The 12845-nt window shown below is 43.8% G+C and overlaps 1 protein-coding gene across 1 annotated transcript in view; it reads left to right on the top strand.

Moving 5' to 3' along the window:
* The window catches only part of LOC110508256 (microtubule cross-linking factor 1-like), a 123674-nt gene that overhangs the window by 83124 nt on the left and 27705 nt on the right, over positions 1-12845 (top strand). Inside the window, exons 10-12 of the mRNA XM_090226013.1 lie at positions 1318-1476; positions 7962-8129; positions 12123-12395. Coding sequence (XP_090082139.1) covers positions 1318-1476; positions 7962-8129; positions 12123-12395 — 600 coding nt within the window. The remainder of the gene's footprint in view (positions 1-1317; positions 1477-7961; positions 8130-12122; positions 12396-12845) is intronic.

Genomic DNA, 12845 nt, shown 5'->3' with positions numbered 1-12845 from the left:
TTATTCCGTGTCTGTAGTTGTGTATAATAACCTTGTTATTCCGTGTCTGTAGCTGTGTTTAATAACCTTGTTATTCCGTGTCTGTAGCTGTGTTTAATAACCTTGTTATTCCATGTCTGTAGCTGTGTTTAATAACCTTGTTATTCCGTGTCTGTAGTTGTGTTTAATAACCTTGTTATTCCATGTCTGTAGCTGTGTTTAATAACCTTGTTATTCCGTGTCTGTAGTTGTGTTTAATAACCTTGTTATTCCGTGTCTGTAGTTGTGTTTAATAACCTTGTTATTCCGTGTCTGTAGCTGTGTTTAATAACCTTGCTATTCCGTGTCTGTAGCTGTGTTTAATAACCTTGTTATTCCGTGTCTGTAGTTGTGTTTAATAACCTTGTTATTCCATGTCTGTAGTTGTTTAATAACCTTGTTATTCCGTGTCTGTAGTTGTGTTTAATAACCTTGTTATTCCGTGTCTGTAGTTGTTTACTAACCTTGTTATTCCGTGTCTGTAGTTGTTTACTAACCTTGTTATTCCGTGTCTGTAGCTGTGTTTAATAACCTTGTTATTCCGTGTCTGTAGCTGTGTTTAATAACCTTGTTATTCCGTGTCTGTAGTTGTGTTTAATAACCTTGTTATTCCGTGTCTGTAGTTGTGTATAATAACCTTGTTATTCCGTGTCTGTAGTTGTGTATAATAACCTTGTTATTCCGTGTCTGTAGTTGTGTTTAATAACCTTGTTATTCCGTGTGTGTAGTTGTGTATACTAACCTTGTTATTCCGTGTCTGTAGTTGTGTTTAATAACCTTGTTATTCCGTGTCTGTAGTTGTTTACTAACCTTGTTATTCCATGTCTGTAGTTGTTTACTAACCTTGTTATTCCGTGTCTGTAGCTGTGTTTAATAACCTTGTTATTCCGTGTCTGTAGCTGTGTTTAATAACCTTGTTATTCCGTGTCTGTAGTTGTGTTTAATAACCTTGTTATTCCGTGTCTGTAGTTGTGTATAATAACCTTGTTATTCCGTGTCTGTAGTTGTGTATAATAACATTGTTATTCTGTGTCTGTAGTTGTGTTTAATAACCTTGTTATTCCGTGTGTGTAGTTGTGTATAATAACCTTGTTATTCCGTGTCTGTAGTTGTGTTTAATAACCTTGTTATTCCGTGTCTGTAGTTGTGTATAATAACCTTGTTATTCCGTGTCTGTAGTTGTATAATAACCTTGTTATTCCGTGTCTGTAGTTGTGTATAATAACCTTGTTATTCCGTGTCTGTAGTTGTGTTTAATAACCTTGTTATTCCGTGTCCTGTCTGTCCCACCATGAGAAGATGGAGGGTATTCCAGAGCTGATCTTGGAGCACGGAGAGGGAGAGACGGAGAGAGAGGACAGGGACAGGTCGTTTACCCAGCTACCTCAGGTAGACGGCCCCGAGCCTGACCCCACAACCCAACTCCCCTCCCCTGAACGCCTGCAGCACCAGACACAGGTAGGGCACAACGGATTTCCCCTCTGTTGATACACTCAAAGGTTAAAGTGCACTTTGGATGAGCACAAAGTCTGTTCAAGTACAGTGGAGTTCAACGATCCAAATAATACTATTTCCTGTCTCTGCGCACAGTATCTGAACGTTGCCTTCCCAGCTACGGTACTAAAGGCACGTTGGCCAGTGAAGAGACATGCAATCATTTTTGCAGGAGGCGTTTTCTCTCGCCGAGTGGAAACCTGACTCCTGTAGCCGGTCATGTTATCTGTTTCCATCTGTTATGTTTTGACCTTTCGGTTACTAGTCCAACGCTCTAACCACTAGGCTACCCTGTTTATTTTTTTTGACTAGCTACAGTCACCAATTTATATTATAGTACTACTTCAGCACGGCTCATTATGGGAAATACAAAAAAATACAAGGAGGCGAACATAGTAACTATTTGGCTATAACGTGTTATTTCCTCAGGCTAGATATAAACCCGCTTGATGAGCTCACCGTGTGTCGGAGTAGAATAGAGTTCATGTGAATTAGGATCGTTCCTGATTTAGATGCGTGCATTCTACTTGCTCGCTGAACGGTGAAGAATGACCAATGTCTCACAGTCAAAGAGAAATTAAGCTATCACTCATCAGCCATACTGTGTGTGTGCGTGTGTGTGTGTGTGTGCGTGTGCGTGTGCGTGTGTGTGTGTGTGTGTGTGTGTGTGTGTGTGTGTGTGTGCGTGCGTGCGTGCGTGCGTAGACTGATCTGAAAATGGAGCTGCTTTAAACCACAAACCGTCCTTCACAAACAGTTCCCAAAGCCCTGTTGGCATTTAGCACAAGGATGAACACATCACACTCTGCACACACAACCTGGTACATGTCCTACAACACACCACAGTATAACCTGGTACATGTCCTATAACACACCACAGTATAACCTGGTACATGTCCTATAACACACCACAGTATAACCTGGTACATGTCCTACAACACACCACAGTATAACCTGGTACATGTCCTACAACACACCCCAGTATAACCCGGTACATGTCCTACAACACACCACAGTATAACCTGGTACATGTCCTACAACACACCACAGTATAACCCGGTACATGTCCTACAACACACCACAGTATAACCTGGTACATGTCCTACAACACACCACAGTATATCCTGGTACATCCTGGTACATGTCCTACAACACACCACAGTATAACCTGGTACATCCTGGTACATGTCCTACAACACACCACAGTATAACCTGGTACATGTCCTACAACACACCACAGTATAACCTGGTACATGTCCTACAACACACCACAGTATAACCTGGTACATGTCCTACAACACACCACAATATAACCTGGTACATGTCCTATAACACACCACAGTATATCCTGGTACATGTCCTACAACACACCACAGTATAACCTGGTACATGTCCTATAACACACCACAGTATAACCTGGTACATGTCCTACAACACACCACAGTATAACCTGGTACATGTCCTACAACACACCACAGTATAACCTGGTACATGTCATACAAAACACCACAGTATAACCTGGTACATCCTGGTACATGTCCTATAACACACCACAGTATAACCTGGTACATACTGGTACATGTCCTACAACACACCCCAGTATAACCTGGTACATGTCCTACAACACACCACAGTATATACTGGTACATGTCCTACAACACACCACAGTATAACCTGGTACATGTCCTACAACACACCACAGTATAACCTGGTACATGTCCTACAACACACCACAGTATAACCTGGTACATGTCCTACAACACACCACAGTATAACCTGGTACATGTCCTACAACACACCACAGTATAACCTGGTACATGTCTTACAACACACCACAGTATAACCTGGTACATGTCCTACAACACACCACAGTATAACCTGGTACATGTCCTACAACACACCACAGTATATCCTGGTACATGTCCTACAACACACCACAGTATAACCTCGTACATGTCCTACAACACACCACAGTATAACCTGGTACATGTCCTACAACACACCACAGTATAACCTGGTACATGTCCTACAACACACCACAGTATAACCTGGTACATGTCCTACAACACACCACAGTATAACCCGGTACATGTCCTACAACACACCACAGTATAACCTGGTACATGTCCTATAACACACCACAGTATAACCTGGTACATGTCCTACAACACACCACAGTATAACCTGGTACATGTCCTACAACACATCACAGTATAACCTGGTACATGTCCTACAACACACCACAGTATATCCTGGTACATCCTGGTACATGTCCTATAACACACCACAGTATATCCTATGTGTTGTTGTGAATTGTTAGACATTACTGCACTGTTGGAGCTAGGAACACAAGCATTTCACTACACCCCACAATAACATCTGATAAATATGTGTCTGTGACCAATAACATCTGTTAAATATGGACCAATAACATCTGATAAATATGTGTCTGTGACCAATAACATCTGATAAACATGGATCAATAACATCTGTTAAATATGGACCAATAACATCTGATAAATATGGACCAATAACATCTGATAAATATGTGTCTGTGACCAATAACATCTGATAAACATGGATCAATAACATCTGTTAAATATGGACCAATAACATCTGATAAATATGGACCAATAACATCTGATAAATATGGACCAATAACATCTGATAAATATGGACCAATAACATCTGATAAATATGGACCAATAACATCTGATAAATATGGACCAATAACATCTGATAAACATGTGTCTGTGACCAATAACACCTGATAAATATGGACCAATAACATCTGTTAAATATGGACCAATAACATCTGTTAAATATGGACCAATAACATCTGTTAAATATGGACCAATAACATCTGATAAATATGGACCAATAACATCTGATAAACATGTGTCTGTGACCAATAACATATGTTAAATATGGATCAATAACATCTGATAAATATGGATCAATAACATCTGATAAATATGGACCAATAACATCTGATAAATATGGACCAATAACATCTGATAAATATGGACCAATAACATCTGATAAATATGTGTCTGTGACCAATAACATCTGATAAATATGGACCAATAACATCTGATAAATATGGATCAATAACATCTGATAAATATGGACCAATAACATCTGATAAATATGTGTCTGTGACCAATAACATCTGTTAAATATGGACCAATAACATCTGTTAAATATGGACCAATAACATCTGATAAACATGTCTCTGTGACCAATAACATCTGATAAATATGGACCAATAACATCTGATAAATATGGACCAATAACATCTGATAAATATGGATCAATAACATCTGATAAATATGGACCAATAACATCTGATAAATATGTGTCTGTGACCAATAACATCTGTTAAATATGGACCAATAACATCTGATAAATATGGATCAATAACATCTGATAAACATGGACCAATAACATCTGATAAATATGGACCAATAACATCTGATAAATATGTGTCTGTGATCAATAACATCTGTTAAATATGGACCAATAACATCTGATAAATATGTGTCTGTGACCAATAACATCTGTTAAATATGGACCAATAACATCTGATAAATATGGATCAATAACATCTGATAAACATGGACCAATAACATCTGATAAATATGTGTCTGTGACCAATAACATCTGATTTGATTCATAATAAGCTGGTCTTCAATACATCTAAAACTAAAAGCATTGTATTTGGTTCACAACCTTCTCTAAGATCTAAACCTCAACTGGGGAAGAAGTTGAACTCCTAGGAGTAACACTGGATGGTCAATTATCATGAATCAAGTCCTATTGACAAAGTTGTTGTGAAGATGGGGGAGAGGTATGTCTGTTTTTAAAGTATGTCCTGCGTTTTTTGACACAAAGATCATCTGTACTAGTTGTTCAGACTCTGGCCTTGACCCATCTTGATTACTGTCTGGTAATGTGGTCAGGTGCAGTAATGAAAGACCTAACAACGCTGCAGCTGGCTCAGAGCAGAGCGGCACACCTCGCCCTTTAACTACACACACAGAACTGACATCAACGACATGCCAGTCTTTCCTGGTTGAGGGTTGACGAGAGATCAATTGCTTCTCTTCTAGTTTTTATGAGAAATATTACTGTGATTTAAAATTCCCGATCTGCTTAATCAATATAGTTCATACATCCATACAACATACCCTAACAAGACATGCCACCAGAGGTCTCTTCACCAGTTCCCCAAAGGTCCAAAAGGAATTCACGGCAACTCACGGTATTATACAGAGGCATGATCGCATGGATCTCCCTTTCATCTCCAATTTGCTCAAGCAAACAGAAAAATTACCTTTCAAAAAACAACAACATCTCATGGAACGGCGGGACTGTGAGGGGAACACACATTATTTTGTTGTGTTGTGGTATTGTTTGTATATGGTTGGACTTTTAATGTGCGTGATCCTTGTCTATCAGTGTATCAGTGTATTGTTATTTGTCATGCTCTTTTGTGTGTGTCTTCCCCCAGGAAGAGTAGCTGCTGCTAATGGGGATCCCGATTAAACAAATAAATAAACAAACCACAGCAGAGATAAACAACAAACTCAGCAGCAAAAAAAAATAAATGTCCTCTCACTGTCAACTGCGTTTTATTTTTCAGCAAACAGTAAATATTTGTATGAACATAAGATTCAACAACTGAGACATAAACTGAACAAGTTCCACAGACATGTGACTAACAGAAATGGAATAATGTGTCCCTGAAGAAAGGGGGGGTCAAAATCAAAAGTAACAGTCAGTATCTGGTGTGGCCACCAGCTGCATTAAGTACTGCAGTGCATCTCCTCATGGACTGCACCAGATTTGCCAGTTCTTGCTGTGAGATGTTACCCCACTCTTCCACCAAGTCACCTGCAAGTTCCCGGACATTTCTGGGGGGAATGGCCTAGGCCTAACCCTCCGATCCAACGGGTCTCAGACGTGCTCAATGGGATAGAGATCTGGGCTCTTTGCTGGCCATGGATGAACACTGACATTCCTGTCTTGCAGGAAATCACGCACAGAACAAGCAGTATGGCTGGTGGCGCTGTCATACTGGAGGGTCATGTCAGGATGAGCCTGCAGGAAGGGTACCACATGAGGGAGGAGGATGTCTTCCCTGTAACGCACAGCGTTGAGATTGCCTGCAATGACAACAAGCTCAGTCCGATGACGCTGTGACACACCGCCCCAGACCATGATGGACCCTCCACCGCCCAAATCAATCCCGCTCCAGAGTACAGGCCTCGGTGTAATGCTCATTCCTTCAACGATAAACGCGAATTCGACCATCACCCCTGGTGAGACAAAACCGCGACTCGTCAGTGAAGAGCACTTTTTGACAGTCCTGTCTGGTCCAGCGACGGTGGGTTTGTGCCCATAGGTGAAGTTGTTGCCGGTGATGTCTGGTGAGGACCTGCCTTACAACAGGCCTACAATCCCTCAGTCCAGCCTCTCTCAGCCTATTGTGGACAGTCTGAGCACTGATGGAGGGATTGTGCGTTCCTGGTGTAACTCGGGCAGCTGTTGTTGCCATCCTGTACCTGTCCCACAGTGTGATGTTCGGATGTACCAATGCTGTGCAGGTGTTGCTACACGTGGTCTGCCACTGCAAGGATGATCAGCTGTCTGTCCTGTCTCCCTGTAGAGCTTCTTATCCTGGCCACATCTGCAGTCCTCATGCCTCCTTGCAGCATGCCTAAGGCACGTTCACGCAGATGAGCAGGGACCCTGGGCGTCTTTCTTTTGGTGTTTTTCAGAGTCAGTAGAAAGGCCTCTTTAGTGTCCTAAGTTTTCATAACTGTGACCTTAATTGCCTACCGTCTGTAAGCTGTTAGTGTCTTAACGACCGTTCCACAGGTGCATGTTCATTAATTGTTTATGGTTCATTGAACAAGCATGGGAAACAGTGTTTAAACCCTTTACAATGAAGATCTGTGAAGTTATTTGGATTTTTACAAATTATCTTTGAAAGACAGGGTCCTGAAAAAGGGACGTTTCATTTTTTGCTGGGTTTAGTATGTGGTGTAGAGTTATAGTTTGTGTAGATGAACTTGGAAATGAAAAGCATGACTTGTGTTTGAAACAGCTGACATTATTAGGTATATAGAAAGGACTCTGATATCTTGAATAAATCCAGTTTCATTCTCTCTCTTTCACCTCCTCACCTCGCTACCTCTCCCTCACCTCCCCTCCTCCTCACCTCGCTACCGCTCCCTCACCTCCCCTCCTTCTCCTCCTCCTCACCCCTTTCCTCGACCCCTTCTTCACCTCCTCACCTCTCCCTCACCTCCCCTCCTCCTCCTCCTCCTCCTCCTCCTCCTCCTCACCTCGCTACCTCTCCCTCACCTCCCCTCCTCCTCCTCCTCCTCACCCCTTTCCTCGACCCCTCCCTCACCTCCTCCTCCCCCGCTCCTCCTCTCCAGGTGGGGGAGAACCGTAGGGTGCTCCATGCGGTGCGCTCCCTGTTAGAGGAGTTCAGATCAGAGTTGAGGGAGGAGGAGAACAGGAGGTGCCAGCTGCAGCAGAACTATGCCAATGACAAGGCTTCCTGGGAGGTCAAATGGGCAGAGATGAAGTGTCACGTTGCTCAGGTAACTCTAATCCAGACACGCACGCACACACACACACACACACACACACACACACACACACACACACACACACACAGAGAGAGAGCTACGCCAACAACAAGGCATCCTAGAAGGTCAAATAGGCTGAGATAAAGTGTCACGTTGCTCAAGTAACTTACTCAAGATGTCTGCCTTAGAGAGATTATAGATACAGCATCACTGGGATGTAGATGTCTGCCTTAAAGAGATTATAGAGACAGCATCACTGGGGTGTAGATGTCTGCCTTAAATAGACAGCATCACTGGGATGCAGATGTCTGCCTTAAAGAGATTATAGAGACAGCATCACTGGGATGCAGATGTCTGCCTTAAATAGACAGCATCACTGGGATGCAGATGTCTGCCTTAAAGAGATTATAGAGACAGCATCACCGGGATGTAGATGTCTGCCTTAAATAGACAGCATCACTGGGATGCAGATGTCTGCCTTAAAGAGATTATAGAGACAGCATCACTGGGATGTAGATGTCTGCCTTAAATAGACAGCATCACTGGGATGCAGATGTCTGCCTTAAATAGACAGCATCACTGGGATGTAGATGTCTGCCTTACAGAAATTAGAGAGACAGCATCACTGGGATGTAGATGTCTGCCTTAAAGAGATTATAGAGACAGCATCACTGGGATGTAGATGTCTGCCTTAAATAGACAGCATCACTGGGATGCAGATGTCTGCCTTAAAGAGATTATAGAGACAGCATCACTGGGATGTAGATGTCTGCCTTAGAGACAGCATCACTGGGATGTAGATATCTGCCTTACAGAGATTAGAGAGACAGCATCACTGGGATGTAGATGTCTGCCTTAAAGAGAGAATAACCAACTGTGTCTGTTCGTAATCCGTTTTTTTTTTTTTTGTGTTTGAGCTCCAACATTTCGAGCCAAAACCCAGTGAGCCAAATTATAAATCAAATTATAACCACAAATGATACATCTCTTTATTGCATATCCATTCAATGATAAAACATGTTGTTCATAGCAGTTTTGCATATTATTTCCTATGACAATGAGAATGTTTGATATTCCTCTACAGAACACCGACTGGCTGTTTCTTCCTCTGGTTCCTTATATCAATATATATTATTATAATTATATTATTTATTATATATATTATATATATATATATATCAATTATATCAACTTCTTATAAAACAATGTGGAGGTTTTCTGTAGTTTGTTTTCACTGCTGTTTTACAATACAGGCTGCTGAAAATATATATATCGTAGATATCTGTTCACAACACAAATAACTTCCATCTAATAACAAATATTTATCAAACTATCAACCTGATTGTAGTCTGGCCATCTGGCCATCTGACAGACTGATTGTAGTCAGGCCATCTGGCCATCTGACAGACTGATTGTAGTCAGGCCATCTGGCCATCTGACAGACTGATTGTAGTCAGGCCATCTGACAGACTGATTGTAGTCAGGTCATCTGACAGACTGATTGTAGTCAGGTCATCTGACAGACTGATTGTAGGCAGGCCATCTGACCATCTGACAGACTGATTGTAGTCAGGCCATCTGACAGACTGATTGTAGTCAGGCCATCTGGCCATCTGACAGACTGATTGTAGTCAGGCCATCTGGCCATCTGACAGACTGATTGTAGTCAGGCCATCTGACAGACTGATTGTAGTCAGGCCATCTGACAGACTGATTGTAGTCAGGCCATCTGGCCATCTGACAGACTGATTGTAGTCAGGCCATCTGGCCATCTGACAGACTGATTGTAGTCAGGCCATCTGACAGACTGATTGTAGTCAGGCCATCTGGCCATCTGACAGACTGATTGTAGTCAGGCCATCTGGCCATCTGACAGACTGATTGTAGTCAGGCCATCTGACAGACTGATTGTAGTCAGGCCATCTGACAGACTGATTGTAGTCTGGCCATCTGGCCATCTGACAGACTGATTGTAGTCAGGCCATCTGACAGACTGATTGTAGTCAGGCCATCTGGCCATCTGACAGACTGATTGTAGTCAGGCCATCTGGCCATCTGACAGACTGATTGTAGTCAGGCCATCTGACAGACTGATTGTAGTCAGGCCATCTGACAGACTGATTGTAGTCAGGCCATCTGGCCATCTGACAGACTGATTGTAGTCTGGCCATCTGGCCATCTGACAGACTGATTGTAGTCAGGCCATCTGACAGACTGATTGTAGTCAGGTCATCTGGCCATCTGACAGACTGATTGTAGTCAGGCCATCTGGCCATCTGACAGACTGATTGTAGTCAGGCCATCTGGCCATCTGACAGACTGATTGTAGGCAGGCCATCTGGCCATCTGACAGACTGATTGTAGTCAGGCCATCTGGCCATCTGCCAGACTGATTGTAGGCAGGCCATCTGGCCATCTGACAGACTGATTGTAGTCAGGCCATCTGACAGACTGATTGTAGTCAGGCCATCTGGCCATCTGACAGACTGATTATAGTCAGGTCATCTGACAGACTGATTGTAGTCAGGCCATCTGACCATCTGACAGACTGATTGTAGTCAGGCCATCTGGCCATCTGACAGACTGATTGTAGTCAGGCCATCTGACAGACTGATTGTAGTCAGGCCATCTGGCCATCTGACAGACTGATTGTAGTCAGGTCATTTGACAGACTGATTGTAGTCAGGCCATCTGGCCATCTGACAGACTGATTGTAGTCAGGCCATCTGACAGACTGATTGTAGTCAGGTCATCTGACAGACTGATTGTAGTCAGGTCATCTGACAGACTGATTGTAGGCAGGCCATCTGACCATCTGACAGACTGATTGTAGTCAGGTCATTTGACAGACTGATTGTAGTCAGGTCATCTGACAGACTGATTGTAGTCAGGCCATCTGACCATCTGACAGACTGATTATAGTCAGGTCATCTGACAGACTGATTGTAGTCAGGCCATCTGACCATCTGACAGACTGATTGTAGTCAGGTAATCTGACCATCTGACAGACTGATTGTAGTCAGGTCATCTGACCATCTGACAGACTGATTGTAGTCAGGTCATCTGACCATCTGACAGACTGATTGTAATCAGGTCATTTGACAGACTGATTGTAGTCAGGTCATCTGACAGACTGATTGTAGGCAGGCCATCTGACCATCTGACAGACTGATTGTAGGCAGGCCATCTGACCATCTGACAGACTGATTATAGTCAGGTCATCTGACAGACTGATTGTAGTCAGGCCATCTGACCATCTGACAGACTGATTGTAGTCAGGTCATCTGACCATCTGACAGACTGATTGTAGTCAGGTCACCTGACAGACTGATTGTAGTCAGGTCATCTGACCATCTGACAGACTGATTGTAGTCAGGTCATCTGACCATCTGACAGACTGATTGTAGTCAGGTCACCTGACAGACTGATTGTAGTCAGGTCATCTGACCATCTGACAGACTGATTGTAGTCAGGTCATCTGACCATCTGACAGACTGATTGTAGTCAGGTCATCTGACAGACTGATTGTAGTCAGGCCATCTGACAGACTGATTGTAGTCAGGCCATCTGACCATCTGACAGACTGATTGTAGTCAGGTCATCTGACCATCTGACAGACTGATTGTAGTCGGGTCATCTGACCATCTGACAGACTGATTGTAGTCAGGTCACCTGACAGACTGATTGTAGTCAGGTCATCTGACCATCTGACAGACTGATTGTAGTCAGGTCATCTGATAGACGGATTGTAGTCAGGTCACCTGACAGACTGAGTTTCTCCTGGTCAGCTCACACGGTCAGTAGAAGGACCCATCCTCATACTTCACCACATTGTAGTCAGGTCATCTGATAGACGGATTGTAGTCAGGTCACCTGACAGACTGAGTTTCTCCTGGTCAGCTCACACGGTCAGTAGAAGGACCCATCCTCATACTTCACCACATTGTTATGGATTGGTCTTCAACTGTATTAATCTATTGCCTGTCTGTTTATGTGTTCAACCAGCTGGAAGAGGAGAGACGAGAAGAGAAAGGAGAGGTGAGAGGAGAGACGCAGGTAGGAGGAGGAGGAGATCCAGACTGGGCCTTTAAACAGGAGCGAGAGGAGCACCGTTGCCTCCTGGCAGAGAGCCACAGCACCTCCCTGGACCTCCACTGGAAGCTGCAGCATGGAGAGAAGAGGTGGGGGAGGGAGAGGAGAGGCCTACTGGAACGCTTCGACCAGGAGAGACAAGAGTGGGACAGCAACATGAGAAACATGCACCACGAGATGGAGAGGGTGAGGAGGGGGAGAGAGGAGGAGGGGGGGGGGGAGAGGAGAGGCCTACTGGAACGCTTCGACCAGGAGAGACAAGTGGGACAGCAACAGGAGGTGAAGGGAGAAAGGAGGGAGAGGAGGGGACAGGAGGTAGGGAGAGAGGAGTGAGAGGAGGGGGAGGGGGAGAGAGGAGGTGAACGGAGAGAGGAGGGAGAGGAGAGGAGGTAGGGGGAGAGTAGTGAGAGGAGGAGGGGACGGAGGGACAGAGGAGAGAGATGGGGGAGGGGGAGAGAGGGAGGGAGGTGGAGGGGAGAGGAGGGAGATGAGGGGAGAGGAGGGAGATGAGGGGAAGGGGGAGATGAGGGGAGAGAGTGAGGGCAAGGGGGAGAGAGGAAGGAGAGAAGAGGGAGAGAGAAGAAAGGAATAGAAGTTAATATTCACACCATTATATGTCTGAGAAGTTTTGAAATG

Source organism: Oncorhynchus mykiss, chromosome 28 (genome assembly GCF_057628025.1).
Source record: "Oncorhynchus mykiss isolate SJ-2025 chromosome 28, ASM5762802v1, whole genome shotgun sequence".
Lineage (NCBI taxonomy): Eukaryota > Metazoa > Chordata > Actinopteri > Salmoniformes > Salmonidae > Oncorhynchus > Oncorhynchus mykiss.
The sequence above is the reverse complement of the archived record's forward strand: the minus strand, read 5'-3'. Positions and strand labels throughout refer to the sequence as shown.